This window comes from Conger conger, chromosome 11, assembly GCF_963514075.1.
Source record: "Conger conger chromosome 11, fConCon1.1, whole genome shotgun sequence".
NCBI lineage: Eukaryota > Metazoa > Chordata > Actinopteri > Anguilliformes > Congridae > Conger > Conger conger.
The window spans coordinates 36,914,458-36,934,513 of NC_083770.1; the positions used below are offsets into that span (position 1 = coordinate 36,914,458).

The 20,056-nt window shown below is 41.8% G+C and overlaps 1 protein-coding gene across 1 annotated transcript in view; it reads right to left on the minus strand.

Moving 5' to 3' along the window:
* The window catches only part of nos1 (nitric oxide synthase 1 (neuronal)), a 45,362-nt gene that overhangs the window by 15,542 nt on the left and 9,764 nt on the right, over nt 1-20,056 (minus strand). Inside the window, exons 4-17 of the mRNA XM_061260735.1 lie at nt 19,218-19,355; nt 17,589-17,734; nt 16,275-16,437; nt 15,004-15,095; nt 12,982-13,123; nt 12,736-12,875; nt 10,681-10,855; nt 9,729-9,830; nt 9,253-9,447; nt 8,748-8,833; nt 2,870-3,014; nt 904-1,008; nt 356-414; nt 21-137 (exon numbers count right to left, since the gene is read on the minus strand). Of these exons, the coding sequence (XP_061116719.1) occupies nt 21-137; nt 356-414; nt 904-1,008; nt 2,870-3,014; nt 8,748-8,833; nt 9,253-9,447; nt 9,729-9,830; nt 10,681-10,855; nt 12,736-12,875; nt 12,982-13,123; nt 15,004-15,095; nt 16,275-16,437; nt 17,589-17,734; nt 19,218-19,355 (1,805 nt within the window). The remainder of the gene's footprint in view (nt 1-20; nt 138-355; nt 415-903; nt 1,009-2,869; nt 3,015-8,747; nt 8,834-9,252; nt 9,448-9,728; nt 9,831-10,680; nt 10,856-12,735; nt 12,876-12,981; nt 13,124-15,003; nt 15,096-16,274; nt 16,438-17,588; nt 17,735-19,217; nt 19,356-20,056) is intronic.

The following is a 20,056-nucleotide window of genomic DNA, read 5'->3' on the forward strand; positions in this document are numbered from 1 at the left end:
CCTTTCTCTACTAATATTACCTGACATTGGCCAGCGGTCCGGTGCTCTCAAAGTCGACCTTTGGCTCCGGCTCGTCACTTGAAGATTTGCGGGTGTCAGAGTACGATGAGACGCTGTTGAACCGCACCTTGTAGCTCCTGCAAAGGACAAGGTGTGGTACTGTAACTATGCAGGTGATGTGTGGCAGAACTTCTGAGCCAATCACCATTGCTTGACTTTAGACACTGAGACACTGGAAAGATGGGTAGGGGGTGGAATTGACCCCCCTCACCTCCCAGTGCAAAGGAACATTGGGATTCTGTGGGATCATCATTAAAAAATATTAAGTAAGTAAATAAATAGCCTTTTTACTGACTTCATGTCCTCCATGTTCGAAGTGGGATGTCTCATCTCCATCAATGCTCCACCAAATTTCTACAGAAGAAAAGGACATGGCACTCATCATCCTCCCCACACAGTCTTTTCAAGTCATTGTAAGTATGAAACAACCATACATTCTTAATGTATTTGTAATGCTCAGATTACCTAAAACTAGCGTTCGTAACCATTCACTGCCATTTAAAAACAACCTAAAATAACTTCATAACTGCTTATAACTAACTCTTAATGACACAACATGATACTTTGAAAGCTGGTTATAATTCTAACTGTAAGAAAATAGTAACAAATATTATTAAACTATTAGATACAAATCACTAATAATTATACTAAGTAGTCGATCGAGATTCTAATATCTCCAGTAGTGTTTAAATCTTGGTACCCCACGTACCCCACTAATCTTACAGATATCAATTAAAAATGACAAGTGTCATTACATTATATTATATTGGATGTTGCTATGTTTTTTCCAGAATTTTCAATACATTACACTTAAAGACAAAAGAACACATTACAAATTAGTACCTCTCCGTTTTCCGGTGGGTCTCCATTACCAAATGTGCTGGTCACCACTAACACAAGCGTTTCATGTTCCAGGTGCACCACATCATATTCATCCATTGATGTCACCTTTGTGTTGAAAGGAGAAGTTGCTGGGCTATTAGATGGTACATACAGCATTCACCCATTCAGTGTCGCAATGCTCTATGATCTGGAAGTGAATATTCCCTTAATCCACAGGGCCATGGGGCTCATTTCAATCACTTATTTTTCTCCGCTTTTACCAGACCCAAAAATCGATCAATCTTTAAGGACATTCCAACCTCTTAAATGTTCCTTCTCAGAGCTAGAAGTAGAACTCCTAACCTTTCCTTTGAGCAAGAAAACAGCGCATCCTTTGCGGAAGTATTTCTTTGGAGAGCCAGACTATAAACGATCGACCTGTGGATCCACCTCTCTGTCTGTAACCAACGTGGCTTCGAGCTGATGTTCGAAGGAGCAAGGAAATTCTATGTGCCTAATTCACATTCTTGTGTTCACTGTCTTCATTTTTTTCCCCACCTTTCCTGGCCTCTCCCAAACAGTGGAGTTATGAGTACAAAAAATAACAAGAAAAAAAAAGTTATTGGAATGAGCCCATATGGAGAGGGAAGTTCTCAGTCAGCAGGGTACTCCCCCATTAATCACATAACATTTCATCACAGAAATTCAGCAGATGCTCCTAATCGGAATGACACAGCTCTTTGCATTATACACAGTATCCATTTAAAAAGCTGGCAACAAGATAGTTGAGGTGCTGGCAAGATCATGGGCCAGCTTGGCATGGACAACAGACCATTGCCAAATTCCAGATGGAGCAGATGCTGGGTCCATCTTAGGCAGGTAGCTGGAATTTCCACCAGGATATACGGAAGGAATTCGGTTTATGTAGGGGGAATTGAATCTGCCAACTTTAGGTTACAAGGCCAGTTCCTTAACCGTTATACTATACACTGCCACCAAACCAATAACATTGTAGTGAATACACAGCCTAGCCAGTGGACAGAAATGTGGAATGCACAAGCCCCCAGGATGGACATGTAAGTCTGTACTTACTGGAAGGATTTTGAAACACAGCATAGTACAAGTATTACAAATCTGATATTCAACACAAGGGAACTTCCTGACTCAGACAGTATTGAAATATGCATAATATATCGAGGAATTCACTGGAATGTGACCTCGAAAACCCATGTAGAAGTGTGATGAAGAGGAATGAGTGGGAAGAATGAAAATAGCTTTCAGGTCATACTGAATGGGGGTTCATGAGAAGTTGGCATGCCAATCAAAAAAACCCAATAGAAGACAGTGAGAAATACATGATAATCTATTCACATGGAAGACATTGTGAACATTAGACAGCTTTCTTCTCTTAATGAACTGATAATTTGGTGGTGATTCACACCAGAGCGCAGGGTTTTGTGTGGGATTGGAGGGGACAGCTGTGGCTTGGTCATGAGGACACAATCCCATCCTCGTTTTGCGATGCTCCATCAAAACAATATCATTTTGGCATCTTGTATGGTTGATTGCATCAGTTAGAAAAAAGACAAATTAATAAAAAAGCACCGTACTCCCAAAGGGGGGAACTTGATGATTGAGAATGCTTGTGTTGTTTTTTTAGTTTTTTTTCAAAAGCCATCTTCCTTGCTCTGGGCGGTTTCCAATCTTATGTTAAACAGCAGTTCAGCACGCTTGGTTGCGTTCATTCCGTTTTGTCCTCTGGCATTTCAATGTGCAAGGCATCATCGTTGTGATGGAAAAAATACATGTTATGGTAGGACTGAATAGTTACAGTGAGGTCCAAAAGTATTTAGACAGTGGTACAATTTCTGTTCTTTTGGCTCAGTACTCCAGCACTTTGCATTTGAAATAAAAGGATGAATGTTAAAGTGTCACCTTTAATTTGAAGGTATTTACATCCATAGGCGTTTTCATCGAGTTATCTTACCTTTGCATCAAAAGCATGCTTGAAAATCTCACACAGGGTCTCTGCGTAACCCTGCGATTTTCCAGTTTCCGTGGCATACAAGATGGTGGCTTTGACTCTCTTTGCCATGGCCTGACCCATGAGCTTAGCCGAGAATTTTACAGCCCTGCAAAAACAAAGATATCACAGGTAAGAAAGACGGAGCAACTTCTGTATCCTCAAAATCCTTAACACCTAATGACAAATTGACTGCTTACTGTGTAATGTATTCTCATGGGCACCAAGAACAGCAATTTGCAAAAGAAATACAAAGATGAGCCTAATGAGTTTTGGAAACATGTCTTGTGGACAGATGAGACAAAGATAAATCTTTATCAAAGTGATGGAAAGGTGAAAGCGTGGAGAAAGAAGGACTACTCTGGACCCTCAGCATACCATTTCATTTGTCAAGCGGTTTGATGCCTTGGGCCTGTATGACTGCATCTGGAACTGGTTCAATGGTGTTTATTGTTGGTGTAACCAGTGATGGCAGCAATAATGACAGCTGAAGTGTAGATAATGTCTCCTAATATTCTGAGAAATGTCACCTCTTTGGACAATGACCAAAAACATTCAGCAAACATAACCAAGGAGCTTATCAGGAAGAAAAGGTGGAAGTGTTTTACGTGGCCCAGTCATTCCCCAGATTTACACACCATTGAACATGATTTTCACTTGCTCAAATAGAAACACAGCAACTGAAAGAAACAGTGGTAAGCAGTGGTACCAATCTCCAATGATCACATCATGAACCTAGTGATGCCCATTTTTGATGCAGTCAAAATGTAGGGGCATGCAAGGAAATATTGACCTTGCAAGTCAATAAATTTGTCAAAACTTGTTTGGTCTAAGTACTTATACTGACTTCAACTGAAATAGGGGGACATGACTCATTGAAGCACTCACTGAGCACTTTATTGGGTATTTATTAGACTTATTTGTTTTACTTATTAGTCTTCTTTTGCTGTAGCATATCCACTATATCCACTATATAAAAATGGATAATACAACATTTTAAAGACAAACCCCACAAAACTAAAAGTGGTCGAAAGAAAATAGCAAGCCTTAAAATTTAGGAAATGCTTTGGGATGTTATTTGAAAATATATCCTTTTATATATTCTAAAATAATTGGGTAGCAGCAAAAACAATAATTTTATAGTTCTTATATTTATAGTCAAATGCTACACCAGAATCCAGATGGACCTCTTGGATAGTCAATGAGACACAGTTGATCAGTAAAAACATTATGCTCTCAAAACAGTTGTGTTTGGAGTGATTTAAGAGAACTTGCGGCATTCACCAATTTTCTCTCATTTAGATTTTTTCCTTAGGTAGGAACAACATTTACAAGTGGTCCTGACCTGTCATATGAGTCATGGGAACAAGAGCCTTGTAGTGCATGTCAACACAGCTCGCCTGAGACACCAAACTCAGGTATGAGTCATCCCTTGTTCTTGTTAATCCCATTGGCCTTTTATCGAACAGAACCAACCTACAGTACAGTATATACTGTATTATAACTTCAATTATATCTTCATTTATGATAGTAATCTGAAGTTAGGTGCGTTTGTTGAATGCAACATTGCACAGTCATATGACTGCAAATCTAGATTCTGTGATCCTGATCTTGTAGTATCTGGAACAGGATGATCCTATCTGAAAATACTTTGAAAAACCAGTACAAAACCAGCAGGATCAATTTGAAAAGGCATTTCAAAATCAGGATAATTCTGATCTAGATTAAAGGTTTTGAAATACTGGGCCCAGAAGATCAGCAGTTTCTGAGACAGTCAAACCACCCTGACTGGCACCAACAATCATTCCACGCTCAAAGTCACTTAGATAACAAATATTTGCATTAACAAGTTGGTGTATGGGTCATTGTTTGTATGGCCCACTACTCTTGCATTAACTATATTATAGGTCAGCGGTTTAATTTGAATTTCAAAATAAGAACCTAACTGCTCCCTCACGCCGATGGTCTGCCAATTATGTTGTAGTCTACTACCTGTATTCATTGTCTGTTTCTGTATTTTATTGAAAAATCTATACATTGTTTTTATTGTTTGAGCAGTTCCCCGAGAACACGTCTGTCTAAAGGCTCAGCACAGGTGCCTTGGCAGGCGATGCTTGTTGGGTTAAACAGCAGAGGCAATCACAGTCACCTTGCTCTTCACATCCTGTGGCAATTACAATAATAGCTGTGAAAAACGTTCCTGCCAAAGGCCTGATTAGTCCCATGGGGATTACACCACTGAGCACCTCGTCCGGCTGTCTTTCTGCGTTATGCTTGTAATGAGAAGAGAGACTTAGGGCCAGATGTACTTAGTCTTTTGTGACGATTTACAGGCGTACATATGACGCATTCTGCCCAGGAAACTTGCGTTGTATGTATCACTGGCTCATGGGGCTAGAACTGCAGTATGTGCGTGATCTACTCAAGTCATCGAAAGATGCACTTCTGTCCTTAATGCATATATATATTTAAGGATGGATCGCGCAAATAAAGGGCAGAGATATTATAAGTGTGGCTGATTGTTGATCCATTGAATTTATGAAAGTTCATGCTGTTAACGAGGGTCGAATTGTGCATGTAATTTCTCCTCCTCTAAAGAGCAGGCGTAAACTGAGGCGCATGACAGAGCCACGGATCTAGGCTTTGAAGAAGCACTGAAATAATCATTGCAAAAAGAATCACACTATTTTAAACAAGAAATCAAACAGATTATTAATAGCAATAATTAAGGCTGGGTGTTTGTCACAGAAAATATTTATGAAATAATTTATGAAATTAACCAAAATCTCATGTGAAACATTCGGAAGTGATGGAAATAACATGCTCAACCATAGCGACAGTAACTGAAAAAGAATCAGTTTTGCTGCTAGTAAAAATAAATATGAGTAGGCTAAATGCAATGTGCTGCTTTTAATCGCTTTTGTCCATCATGGAAATAGCGTGTGTTTGTTTTGTTTTGATTGTTTTGTCCTCCAAAACAATTGTGGAAAAGAAACACGGAATTAAAGGGACTTCAAAAAGAGAAAATCACCTGCGACTTCCATGACAAACAGCTAGCCATACAAATAATTACACTTCTTTTACAAAGATGTAAAGGAACCTCCCACACAACATTCCCATTCTATCCTGGCAATAGTCAAGCTCATTGCAAAATCTCGCATTTAATTAAAACGACAATAGCTGCCAAAGCTGGAATATGCACACATTTTGTCCGGGACTGGAAATGCTTTTACGTGGCAGCGAATACAAGGAATATGGCACACAGTGAATATATTCAAAGCACTAATCATGTATTTACTTTCTTGATATAATATGTTCAACTTTGACAACTCCATCATGTATTGAGATATCTGTTTGGTGTTTAAAATAATACGTAATGCTGCTGCTCCACCCCTGAAGAGCTTGGTTCAGCTCTGCTCTGGGCAGAGGAGCAGGGCTACATGGTCAACCTCAAGGGGGGAGTGTAGAATTGCAAAACGAGGCACTGCCTTTGCACGTTCTGCTTTTTCATTTAAAGCCATAATAATGGAATAAGCTCCCTGCTCCCTGCTGACCTGAAAATGTTTTCAGGTCTTCTCCCGAGAAGTAAAAAAAATATAGTAATCAATCATGTCTACATTGACCGAATTGACACCAAGAATTATTCCATCCACACACTGTACAGATTGTCTGTGCATGTGCATGTGTGTGTGTGTGTGTGTCTGTGTGTGTGTACGCTGTTTACGGGTCAGGAAAGGCTAGGTTATTTTGTTCAGGCTTGGGAATGTGGGTGTGAATGTGATCCTGTTATTTTATTATACTCCATTTGTATTTGTACCTTAACTTGTATTTGTATTTCTATTTGTAATTTTATTTTTATGTTTTATATATCAACCTGCCCTGGGACTGTAGATGGAAATTAGCTGGGAGCTAAAATCTGCTGCAAAGTACCTCCTCTCATGAATTGAGATTTATGTTTTTTGTACATTGTCCCTAACAAATAAACAAATAAAAATAAATAAAAACTGCGCTGTTCAAGATCTTCCTCTTTCACAAAATACGGTTCATAGGCAGTCCCGTTCGCTGATTCCGTAATGAGCTGTAGCCTTCATAAATAAGACATTAATTTCAGGCAGACTGCGACCACACCAACACACCCTCATCAAACCGCATTTTGCGCTGCGAGCTTCATGTATGTAATTCTGGCCCTTTTTGCCAAGTCTGCAAATATTTCAAATTGTCTCACCTAATTGGCAATATTTTTGTCTTATTTAACAAAAAAAAAAACAGAAAGTGAGTTGGTTTTGCCATCATGTTCCATCAGATCAGGTGTGAATCTGATTCTGAGCAGCGCTGAAGCACTGAGCCAAGGATTGTCTGTGAGCAACAAACCCAGTGTCCTCATCCTTCATCTTAACACTAAAATCTTAACACTAAAATCCCTCACCTCCTAAATTTCCTCATCTTAATGCCATGAAATAAATATACAAATAAAATAGGACTATCAGAGTCAATGAAATCAATGATCCCAGTGTAGGATCCATATTTCTCACAATCCCACAGGACAATTCCACGACGTCCACCCCGCATGACGTCTAGCTCGGTTCAGCCAATCCCGTAATGGCGGGAGCAATAAACTTTCCCATATAAGAGCAAGACATATTCTCGGGATCCCTCTTCTTCTTCTCTTCTTCCCACTTATTTTTGACATACCTTTTTGGCCATTCGCTTCAGCTCATCTGCGCCGAGACTCGGACAGAGGCTGAATGCTGCACAGCGCACTACCAGGCCTACGGACACACCTAGTTACCTTGCGGTAACTTCGTGGCCTATAGCGAGTGGAAACTGGTGTACGGGGAACGCTACATCATTTTACCCCTGCAAAGCTCACCAATGAACAACAGCAACAAACTTTTCCACTCGGAAAAAGGACCAGCAAACATCCTTTCAGCAATCGAGCGGACCAGACGACAACACGCGGCTAAGATGGGAACACCCCAGCTTTGCGCACCTCTCCAGGACATCATTCACAGCACCATCACGGCTCCTATAAGGACAGCACGTCTTTTGGATCCAATGCGTATGGACTCAGTAAGAAAACAAACATTCAGGCATAGCCAGTGTTTAGTTTAGTCTTAACTGTTTTTGTGAATCTGTGTTTCCATATTTGCCGTCTTATCATTGGAATGTATTTTGTTAGCTATATATATATATATATATATATATATATATATATATATGTATGTGAATTGATTCGCCGTCTTTTGCGCATATATAGAGTAAACTACGCAAGTAGTCTTCTCACAGCTAACAATAACTAACACACCCACTTTTACTTTCACACACACACACGCACACACACACCCTACTAACTTACCCTACTAACTTAACCCGTTAGTTTATCTGTTCTGTATTTGTACGTTTGTTTAATAAATATATTTTATTAAACCCGGTCTGTTTTGACGTCACATAGACATGATTAATTAAAATACTAAATTTGTGGTTCGATGTGATTCGGCGGCCCTTGCGAGGACCCTACACCAGTTCCCAAATATCTTTCATCCTGTTCAAAAAAAAATAAAATAAATAAAGGATAGGAAAGTCTATGAATTACCAATCTCAGTGTCCTACACCTTACTGTAGTCACATATTTACCATTTTTCAATATAGGTAAGTCGATGAGCAACAAATCCCAGTATTTTATTGCACTTGTTATAAATAAAAAATAGAAAGGGGAGGCTTGTCTGCAAGCAACAAATCCCAGTCTGCCATCATGTATTGTGTTTATAAAAACTAGGAGGAAAATGAAATGTTACGAGCAGCACACCTTATAAAGTGATAAATAGAATCAGCTCTCACTCACTTTGCCAGTTTCTTGAAGCCAATGGCTCGCCTTTTGGTTGGTGTTCCATTCACACCTTTCCACACATGAGTGGTCCATGGATCCACCTGCAATGGGACGAACAGCTGAGGTCTAGAGCCATGGCACCGTCCACCTCACTATGGAAACAAATCCACTTCTGTGGACCACGTAGATCCTTGAGATCCACCAATCACTGGCTTTAAGGTTGTGATTCTTTGAGACAACTGAACATAACTTGATCAGAAACAATGCTAGCGCAAATGAGTAAAATATAAAGGGTACAGAAGTAGGTATTAATACGAGAAGGAGATTCATTATCGCCGAAGGAGACTTCCGTACCAATCAAAAAAGAGCAATTCCTTGTAAAGGGTCATTTTATAGCTGTGATGCCATAAATAGTTTTGCTGGAACAACCATTGCTTTGCAATCCACTGAAAATGATGTCCGTTGTGATCCACGAGGTGGAGGAACGTGTACAGTAACACCCTCCAGACTCCCGGCCTACCTGGTACTCAAAGGATGGGGTGAGACGGTAGTTGAGCATCTCCTGGTGGAACACGGGGGTAATGCTCCCGGACATGGGGGGGACAATCCAGACCCAGTCGCCAGGGCAACCCCCCCGAACCCGCAATTCATTCTCCATGTGCTTCATGAAGGACTCTGTGGCGGAGTGGTGGTCCACGATGGTCACCTTCGCATTCTGAGCGGAGAGGGAGGAGTGACAGAGTGGGTGGTCGGATCATATTTTCTGCTATATACAGTAGGTCAGAATTAGTGAGTTAAATGGGCACATTTCTTCTTGTTGCGTTTTAGACACGGTCACAGCACCAACATGACAAGACTTTGTACATGGGTTTCTTGCATGACACTGAATAAAGAAACCTTAAAATACTGTATATTATCTAGGCATGTGTGGATCTCAAGACAATAGATCCAGGCAGATTTCAGGCAGGTCTGTATGTATTGTGAAGAGAGAAGTACCTGGAAGCTGTAGAGGACAGCAATGTTGACCTCCACCAGAGCCTGGTCCTTCCACAGCGATGAGGTCTTCCTGGTGTCCAGAGCCATAATCTTGGCCACATCCTAGAAAGACGGAACAGCGTTATGAAACACCGTTCTGTGGAGAGATAGAGTGAAAGAGAGGGAGAGAGCAAGGGAGAGGGATATAGAGGGAGGTAGAGAGAATATTGCAGCTTTCTGCAGTTTGTCATCGCACCTCTCAATGAAAATATTTCAAGTGAAAATCAGGGGCTGACTGTTTGCAACGCATCGAGGTGTTTAACTGTCACATTACCATTTCTACCCAATCAGCTAAGGCGCACGGCTTCAGGGAGCCAATGTCAAGTCAAACTTGAACTTTTTCAGTACGGAATTTCTGCTCTACCAACTGTAACCCCAGCGTTAAAAAGGAAAGTATTTACATAAAAAGACAGAAAAGGTATGAATGAAATGACACAGGTTCTTCTGCATAATGGATGAGAACCGCTGGCACATCACTCTTGTTCGCTGTCTTTCACACGGCACATGCGTAAAGTGGCAAATTCAGCTCTCCTAAATTAGAGAAAGGCCAACAGGAAATTACACCACACTCTGTAAAATAAGTGCAAACCTTTCAGGAGACTACTGTACATGCCATGTTCCTTTTCAGAATAATTAACTTCTCCACTTGAAGCATCGAACGTTGGTTAATAACATTTGCACATATCTTCTAGCACGTTAGCCACGTCACAAGCATGCTGCAGAATAGCCCCTGGGGTAATTACCTGTGCAAGATTCAAAACATTCCCTTCCACAGGGGGTATAATGAATGTGCTCTCTCCTGTGTTGACTGAAAATTGGTACATTAGTCAACGGAAATAGCGGTAACGCATAGTTATACCGCCTAGCTGAAACCACCACGCCTGTCCCCATTGGTTCCCCAGGCACGCAGTACCTCGAGGACGTTGTAGCGGGAGGTGTCGCAGAAGTCCCTAACACCAATCTCCGTGCCCATGTACCAGCCACTGAAGGGGCAGCCTGTGAACTCTAACCCTCCGATCTCCAGAAGCATGTTGGACACTGCAGGCAACGCATACCACTTCAGATTTAGGTCTTTAAACCCCTCAAACCTGCAGCCAGATGAGAAGGAATGGCAAGAACATTTCTGTTTAGTCCTTCATTAAATATACTGAATGTATATTTGCGTTCAACATAGTATCCATTACATTACATTACATTATTGGCATTTGGCAGACGCTCTTATCCAGAGCAACATACAGTTAAATAGACTAAGCAGGAGACAATCCTCCCCTGGAGCAATGCAGGGTTAAGGGCCTTGCTCAAGGGCCCAACGGCTGTGCAGATCTTATTGTGGCGACAACGGGATCAGCGTGTCCCAGTCATTCACCTTAACCACTACGCTACAGGCCGCTCTGTATCCAATATTGCAACAAAATATTACAACCATTCACACTATATGGATAAATATATAAATTATTGTTACTTTCAGATATTACAATATATGTTTTTTTAAATACACCGCAGGAATACATGTGCAGTATCACTATATTTTCCAATTAACAGGATGTTGTAGTAGATTCCATTTCTGAAACAGATAACAGAGGAGGGCAAAAGTCCAAGCCTGCTGAACTGCATTGAACATTGGGATTCAGTGCCACAGGTGTCAAACTCCAGTCCTGCTGGTTTTCTGGGTGTAGAGGGCCAGGGTTTTTTAATGGAATGAGTAGCTGAAAACAAAGTGCAATATACACTCAGTGAGCACTTTATTAGGTATTTATTAGACCTATTTTTTAGACTCATTAAGCTTTCTGCTGCTGTAGCCTATCCACTTAGAGGTTTGACGTGTTGTGTGTTTAGAGCTGCTCTTCTGCATACCACTCTTGTAATGTGTAATGTGTAGTGTGGTTATTTGCGTTACTGTCACCTTCCTGTCAGCTTTGACCAGTCTGGCCCTCTGACCTCTCTCATTAACAATGCGTTTCTGCCTGCACAACTCCTGCTCACTGAATGTTTTCCTTTTCGCACCATTCCCTGCAAACCCTAGAGACTGTTGTGCGTGAAAATCTCAGGAGATCAGTAGTTTGAGATACTCAAACCGATTGGCTTATTATAATAAAGTGCTCAGTGAGTGTATACAGGTATTCAAATATAATGTTTTTCAGTCCTTTCTTCAGACATAACAATTTCAGCAGCCTTCTATCTTGCCGTGCTCCTGCTTTTAAACGCAATGTCTCCCTCCTCTTACTATAATAATAATAATACTTTATAATAACTTTATATAGAAAGGCAGCTGTTGTGAATGTGAAGGCCCATACTGGAAGTCCCTCTGATGACTGCAAACCCGTTGCTCTATACTTAGACAGCATTGTGGCTTTGACTTGATTGGCAATTATGATGAAGACGAATTTGAATATTCTACAGAGGAGGGACTACAGAACATTTCATTCCCTCGATTTGTGCAGGCGCACAAACAAAACCCATCTCACCCCCCAGTCATCTGCAAATGTTTGAGATGCTAAAACCCCTGGCCTCTGTTCCATCTGTTTGATACTAAGGAGATTGGGAGGGCCCACTGAACTGAACTACATAGCTCTGCTGCTACAGTAGCACTGAGTGTAATACAGACTGCGGGTGCCAAACTGGCAGCGGCACTGATGCAGTTTGGTGGGGAGGCGGCAGTAGAATTCCCATGTTGAGAAAATCTCTTTTTTGGTTGTCTCTAGCATGCGGCACAGAGAGAACCAAACTGCAAGAAAGGAAAGTGGAGCCACACTTTAATATCCAGATCGGTCTGCGGCCCAACCTTGTGGGGAGAAGCTTTTTCGTGGAACAGTCATTCGCACAATATGATATCAATGTAAAACAAAATAGCTCCTCAACTAAACTTAATAATCAATCAGGAAAAACCAAAGTGGAACCCCAAATAAGCCCAATAAAAGGTTCCGAACGTATGCAGGCCTCCACAGGCTGCGTTCTATCTTTGACTCACTTTGGATGCGTGATCGGCACCTCCAGAATCAGGTCGGCGGGGAGTTCGAAGAGTTCGGGGTCGTTGCCGTTGGCCTGGAGAAGGAGAGGCAGCACGTCGAAACGCCCCCGCGGGGCCTTCCAGCCCTGCTGTATGCAGATCTGCCCGATCGAACAGAAAACAGAGCAGTCATTCGGACAAAGAGCTCAGGTTTTATCCCGTGGGATGAGGTCATCAGTGAGATGAGGAAAAAGCTTGCAGGGTTACCTCTGTCAGCTCCACATTGGCTGGGTCCCCCAGAACCGAGTCGTCCGGTTGCTTATAGCCAGCATATCGGATCAACTGGCTGTTCCACACCCGGAAATCATGTTTGCCATCTGTCTTCTGAGGAAATATGGTGATGGCAGACCTAGAAATAGAACAGCCATGTTAATATGTAGCACAATGCGAAAAGATGAACTATTTAATCCATTTCATCTCTGTGTGCTTTCGTGTAAGAATGTATGACCAACTTAATAATAATAATTAACAATTAATGTTCAAAAATTAACAACCATTCTCATAAACCTTAGTACAAAATATTAATTTAGAAACACTGGCCTGCATTCATATCAGTCCTCAAAGAACTTTTTTAGAAGATCATGAATGAAAGTACTTTTTTTTTTTAATAAAAAACTGGCATTCAAAGGAAAGGAAGAAGGAATTCAAATGACACATACTTATATAAATAAATGTATGAGAAGTTGTGTGAAACCAGTGGCCATCTGTGACATCCTGCTGGCCAGCTAAGATATCCTACAGTCATTAAAAGATAAATTAGCCTTTGTTTTTATTTACTTTTGATAATTCACGCATCTGTGCTATAAAGGGAATACATATCTTCTAGATTCTCAGTTCATAGAAAATCTATTTGGATTTAAATGAATGTTTTTACAAAATGAATCAATCCTGTCACAAAATGCTAAATTCCAAGTGGCACAGAGGTGCAAAGCACACGTAAAAAGAAGCAAGCAAACAATTTTTCATGTAAATTTTCAATATTGCAATATTTGAAATATTGTGCATTCCTGTCCACAGTACTGTGATTTTGCTTCACTACTGTGCTAGAGTGGTTCCGTATATTCTGGGACTACTGCTGCAATTGAGCACATAGAATTGAAATGTTGATCCATCGACCCATGTCAATCTGCACGCAAGGACACTGTTTAAGAAGAGAGGTTAATGAGTCACCAATCACCTTTGGACCTTTCAAGTTACTTTACAGCTTTGAAAGAATGAGCGTTGTGCTATCAAATCAAATCATCCACTTAATTAGAAAGATTAAGACACATATGGGTGCAATCCCGTACTGGCATAATGTGTGAACATTACTAATCTGGCGCAAAGCCTTGGGAGTGTTCATACGTAAGGGTACTAGGCCACTCTAACAGTGCATGAGAGCTACAATTCACCCAGTCACCCAGGGGGAATGATTTCATCAGCGCACACTCCGTGGGCAAGAGATCCACAAGGTCAGTTTCCTGTCACATGTTCTGTTACACAGCTCACAGTGGATCGACCTACTGGCCGATCATGACACACTCGTCTGAATCAGCAACTTGCCTACTATTGAGTATACAAATGTATGCTCAATAGTAGGTAAATAAGCTGCTTCGGACGAGTGTGTCATGATCGGCCAGTAGGTGGCGGTCTTCCCATTAGGCCATAATAAACCTCAACACCCCAGTGCAGGAGGCCACTGCACTGTGGATGCCATCTCCTGGATGAGATGTTAAAACTCAATTTCTGGTTCACGATGCCGTTTAAAATTCTACTGTCACTTATTGTGGCAAAATTTCCAACCTGATTCTCACAGCTTGGCCACTTTTAACGATCTCAATAATTTGTTCCCTCTCCACCTCTATGCTGATCTATGATGAGTGTTCTGACACAAAATGGCTGCCATTCATCACCCAAGCAGGCAGGAGAGTGGAGTTCACCCTTTTGTAACTATACGATGAAAACATTATCCATTATCAACATATCTCCAATATCTTTTTTATTGAATACACTTTCAAGTAAAGTGTCATCTGGTTCCTGAGACAAGACTTTATACAATGTCTTACGATAGAAATGAGGAGAAATAGACCTTGGTGCTGCTAATTATACAGCACTACAGGATAGCTGTCACGTATAATTAGGCCTTAGTTGAGCAACAGTCTGCTAATTGAAATGAACACAAAGGAGTCTTATTGGAAGGTGAATGTGAGGACCTGGGAAATGGGAAGTGCACTAGGATCTCCTCCTCACCTCAAGTTTCCTTTGTTGGTGGCGTATTTGATGTGATTGCAGATGTAATTAAACATCCCATGAGCAGTGGTGCAGTCCCTGGCATCAAATACCTGAACAAAATATACAATTAAAGAAAGCTATTATCACAGCGATTGGCCTCTGTGAAATAACCAGGCAGGTACAAAAAATACTAATACTAATACTAAATACTAAGATTGGACACCGATTTTCAACACTGCTCATGTTCGAGGGTATATTAACCAAAATATTGAACAGAGACATACATTAGTGTGATAGCAGCCCTAACCAGAATGGAAAATACTGCCAATATAGGGAAATAATATTATCAACATCAGAAAAGATATTTAAACAAAACAGAATATATGTACTGTATATTAAAATAGTTGTGAATCCTCATATCCTTATAGCCAACATAATCTATGTATGCATTTACAAGCTATTGCAGAATTTGCATTTCTGTGAGGGAGTAGTCCTAACATTAGCATTTGCATCTTCCCCACATTGGCTGTCACTGCATGATGGCAAAATAATGTATTGTGTCCTGCTGCTTATTTAGAGTGCTTTTTTCTGTGTCTTAGAACTGGTGTCTCTTATCGCTACATCAGTGGCCCTCTTCATTTTATACATATCTAATATAAACTAAGGAAAGGAAGCTAGGGAGGGCGTAGGAGGAGGAATCAAGAAAACGTTTATCAAGCAAATGGAATGTCTTCTTCCAACGTCAGCTTGAAGCCACTTCAATTACAGATGTGGCAGACGGGGGGAGGTGAATTTACAGGTCCATCATCCATACTGCATGTGACACGTTCCAAAAAAAATGGGCTAAAAAGTCCTTTGGGAGCCTCCTACGTGGCTCCTCACTCCTACATCCTTCAAGAAGAATTTAATAGGGCGGCCTGTAGCGTAGTGGTTAAGGTAAATGACTGGGACACACAAGGTCAGTGGTTCTAATCCCAGTGTAGCCACAATAAGATCCACACAGCCGTTGGGCCCTTGAGCAAGGCCCTTAACCCTGAATTGCTCCAGGGGAGGATTGTCTCCTGCTTAGTCTAATCAACTGTACGTCGCTCTGGATAAGAGCGTCTGCCAAATGCCAATAATGTAATGTAATGTAATGTAATGTAATGTAATAGGTTGGAATGTCATTCTCGATTTTCCGGGTCAGTCCAGGAACAAGGAGATAAGGAAGGGTAAAATAAGTGGCTGGAATGAACCCTTGACCTCAGACAGATTCCTTGAAAGCAGTTGAAGAGACCGAGGTTCCTGACCTGGAGCTTGGACCACTGAATCCTGCCCACACAGCGGGAAGCGTTCCTCCAGGCATGCTTGGCCCCGTAGATCAGCTCTGTGTCCTTCAGCTGGTAGCTCCCGGTGCTCTCCACCTCCTTGGTCACCTCCTCCAGTCTGTCTGTGTGGGCCTTGGAGCCGAACCTAGCCACAGGGAAAAAGGGATCAGATCAACCCAAGCCCTCGACAAATCATCCCCGTTTCTCCAGGAGCCTTAGCCAAAAAATGTGAAAATGTGTTTTAGCTAACAAAAAAATCCCTGTCAGCTGAACCTGTTTTATTACTTTTTTGCTAAATGTAACAGGTAGGCCCTGATCGAGGTGCGTTCATGAACACATCCATAACAGGTGAAGCACTGAATCAAGTGATGTATACCTAATCAAGTGACGTACCTTTACAGACAGGTGGATGGACAGGTGGGTGGCGAGTTACATTTTCCTTTGTGCTCACCCTTTTGTTTGTGCAAGGTCTTGTGTCCCATGAGGGAATCCGGCTTGACGCAAGGTCAAACACTGGAGTGCTGCAGATCAGGGTTTCCATGTAACTGGATGTTGCCAACGGTGGTTTGAGCCAGTAATATAGCAGCCAGAAGGTTTGGCTGGTCGACGGAGGCCAGTGGGGCAACTAGCCAAGATACTGTCAGCTGCTGTTTCCAATGATTATAATTGCGATTCGTTCGTGCTCGCAGTATGTGGGTTTTTGTTTATAATTTACACACAAGCCAATAGCCTAGCAAGTGTACCGGGGTTATTGTTCAATCGGTTAGCCAAATTCTATTTTACTACATTAATTTCCTTGTTTGTCTTGACCCTGTACCGTATAGACTATTTCATAGTATTTCTATTCGCCTGCCGGTGAGGGATTCATCCGAGGCAGTCCACGGTGCACATGGGGCCACGGACATTTGTAATTTGTACTGTGTTTGACTTTCATTTCAATCTAGGGGATTAAGATCATTTTAAAGCGTAACTTAAAACAAGTAAATATTTCCTACTTCAGAGAAAGAAATTAAGATTCAGTTTCATTACAAGACTAAAATACTATTTACATATATAGTATTTATATATTGTATAGAATTCATATAACAATAATATATTGTTATAAGGGTAGTTGACAGTTGGCACTTTCCTTGGGTGATACTTCCTTTTGTTGGTGTACTACAGCCTTTGAAGCACGAACATATGCATTTGTTTCTGTGTTGTAAGTTTCTCTGCGTAAGAGCATCTACTAAATTCCAGCACTGGAATATAATAAAGGGCACCAAAATAGAAATTCAGCCATTCAAGCCCACTTGCCTTTTTATGGAGGTGTAGTACTGGTCAATGAAATCAGTTGCCAAGGGAAGAAGCTCCTCTTTGGTTCTGGCCTCATCCAGTTTCCGGCTGTTCTGGTTTGGTATCATCATGGACCCGATGCAGACGTTCTCAGTGCAGATCGGAACCTTTACATCAACAGAATACAGACATGAGGCTCATCGCACCACAGCAAACAAGCAATGTTCTGTACAACCGCCCTTTAGACGACCGATCAGCCACAAACGCATTTCCACTCTGTTAGCGCCAAGGAAACCCTCAAATTGTGTCTCACTTCCTGGGCCAGAGGGATACATCATTAAACATCTCACTTCTTTTGGCGAAAATTGGCAATTACTTGCACATAAGAGCACTTGACCCAAATGTGGCAACAAACCCAATCATTTATCGTCCCCTTGTGTTAGCATTAAAATGATGCAGCAGTGTTAGGGGTAATGAACAAGTCGTCCTTCCTATTGAGTCAGGAAGTAGCGGTGAATGGAGTTCAGTGAGGAGGATCGCAGTCGTCGCCTGAAGCAACTTCATATGGTCAGTGTAATAAAATTAGATTCGAATGCACTGTCACTTTGGGTAGCCATTAATGCACTCACTATTTTAGAAACAAACAGTCGCGAGCCAAAAGAGGAAATTCTGCGGCAACTCGACGATGCTGAAGTGGGGCACCTCGTCATGTGACGCCACCCACTCAACTTACTGAACCGTTCACAACCCACTGCACCCACGCCCAACCCCCCAATTCCACGCCTCAACTGAGAGTCACATTGTTTCTCAAAGTAAATGACATGCACAGATTCCTACTACAGTTCACGTCTTCAGAGGAGAAATGGTGTTAAATAACAGTTAAAAGTAAAACTAAAAGAATAGCTTACGCTTCATCAGGCGCTGGGCATTCAAGCCAAATATCAGTTTCTGAACAGGATTTCATGCGCCGGCTAAGCTATGATGTGAGCACTTTATTAGACTAATTTTAGACTTATTATGTATTCTGCTACTATAGCCTATTCACTTAAAGGTTTGACGTGTTGTGTGTTCAGAGATGCTCTTCTGTATACCACTATTGTAATGCTTATTTGTGTTAATGTTACCTTCCTGTCAGCTTTGACCAGTCTGGCCCTTCTCCTCTGACCTGTCTGCTTCACAGAACTGCTGCTCACTGGATGTTTTTTTTCCACTATTCTCTGCAAACTCTAGAGACTATTGTGCATGAAAATCCCAGGAGATCAGCAGCTTCTGAGATACGCAAACTACTGCCACCAACAATCATTCCACAGTCAAAGTCACTGGTCTGAAAAACAGCTGTCCAATTTCTTGATCTCATTCTTTTATGCACTTAGTCACTGCCATGTGATTGGCTGCTTAAATATTTGCATTAACAAGCTGGTGTACAGGTCTACCTAATAAAGGGATCACTGAGTGTATATTACATCAGAGCTTTCCTGCACAGATCCAAAAAGGCACCACCAGGCTGTAAAGGTACCGCCCTTCAAACTTTAATTTGCTAACTTGTTTGGGTTCCCAAACCCCCCCACATACACACACACACATCCTGTGCTGCGCCATTTCCCTTCAACCCTCCCCCCCCCCCCCCAGCGATGGAAGATCAGGACGTACCTGGCCGGAGTTTTGATATAGCGTGTCATTGTAGGTGGTCCCCGTTTCCCAGTTCTTGACTTTCATGAAGCGTGGGCATTTGGTCGGGCTGCAGTTCTGCAAGCCCTTCGTGGGGGACATTCCTCCATGAGACTGCGGCTGAAGAGGAAGACAGTGAAAAACAACAGCTTGATCGTGTCATCGAATTAGCCCGACGAGCCCTTGCCAACACTTGCGAAAAGACACGCTCCGTTGAAGCTGCGAAAAAACAGGGCCGCGCGTTGGCGCAGGCCGACTGTTACCAGACCTGAGAGGGGAGCGTCATTTCCAGACAGTTTCCATCCGAAGCGTTCACTTCCGACGTGGGAAACACAACGGGGAGAGCATGCCCTCTAATGTTCAATAGCAGGTCATCGGCCTTCTGAAACAGTAATACTCCTCGACACTCGCTGTTGGTTCTGCATTCGTGTATAGGCTTCGATTGATTGATGAATGTTAGTCATTTATCCCTACGGCTCATTTTCTTCAAAGAGGGGGTTGTGCTGAAGCTACTCCCAAGAAAGCCAGACCACTGTGATCCACGGTGATCAAAAGGAAATCAATCAACGCCCCCGATCTTCATGGGAGGAATGTGATGGCAATGATTTCACTAAAGAAAACCCGTAACAACTGCCTAAATGTAGCATGCATGGAGGAAACGAATGCGGGGAACAAAGATGCCAGGTTTATTGACGATCCCTTGTCTCAGAAGAGAAAAGAAGGCATTCCAGTGAATTGACTTCATGTCACACTGCTGCCGCACGCTAATTTACCTACACGCCACACAATTTTGCACCGTTTCAAACGCCACAGATGACAGA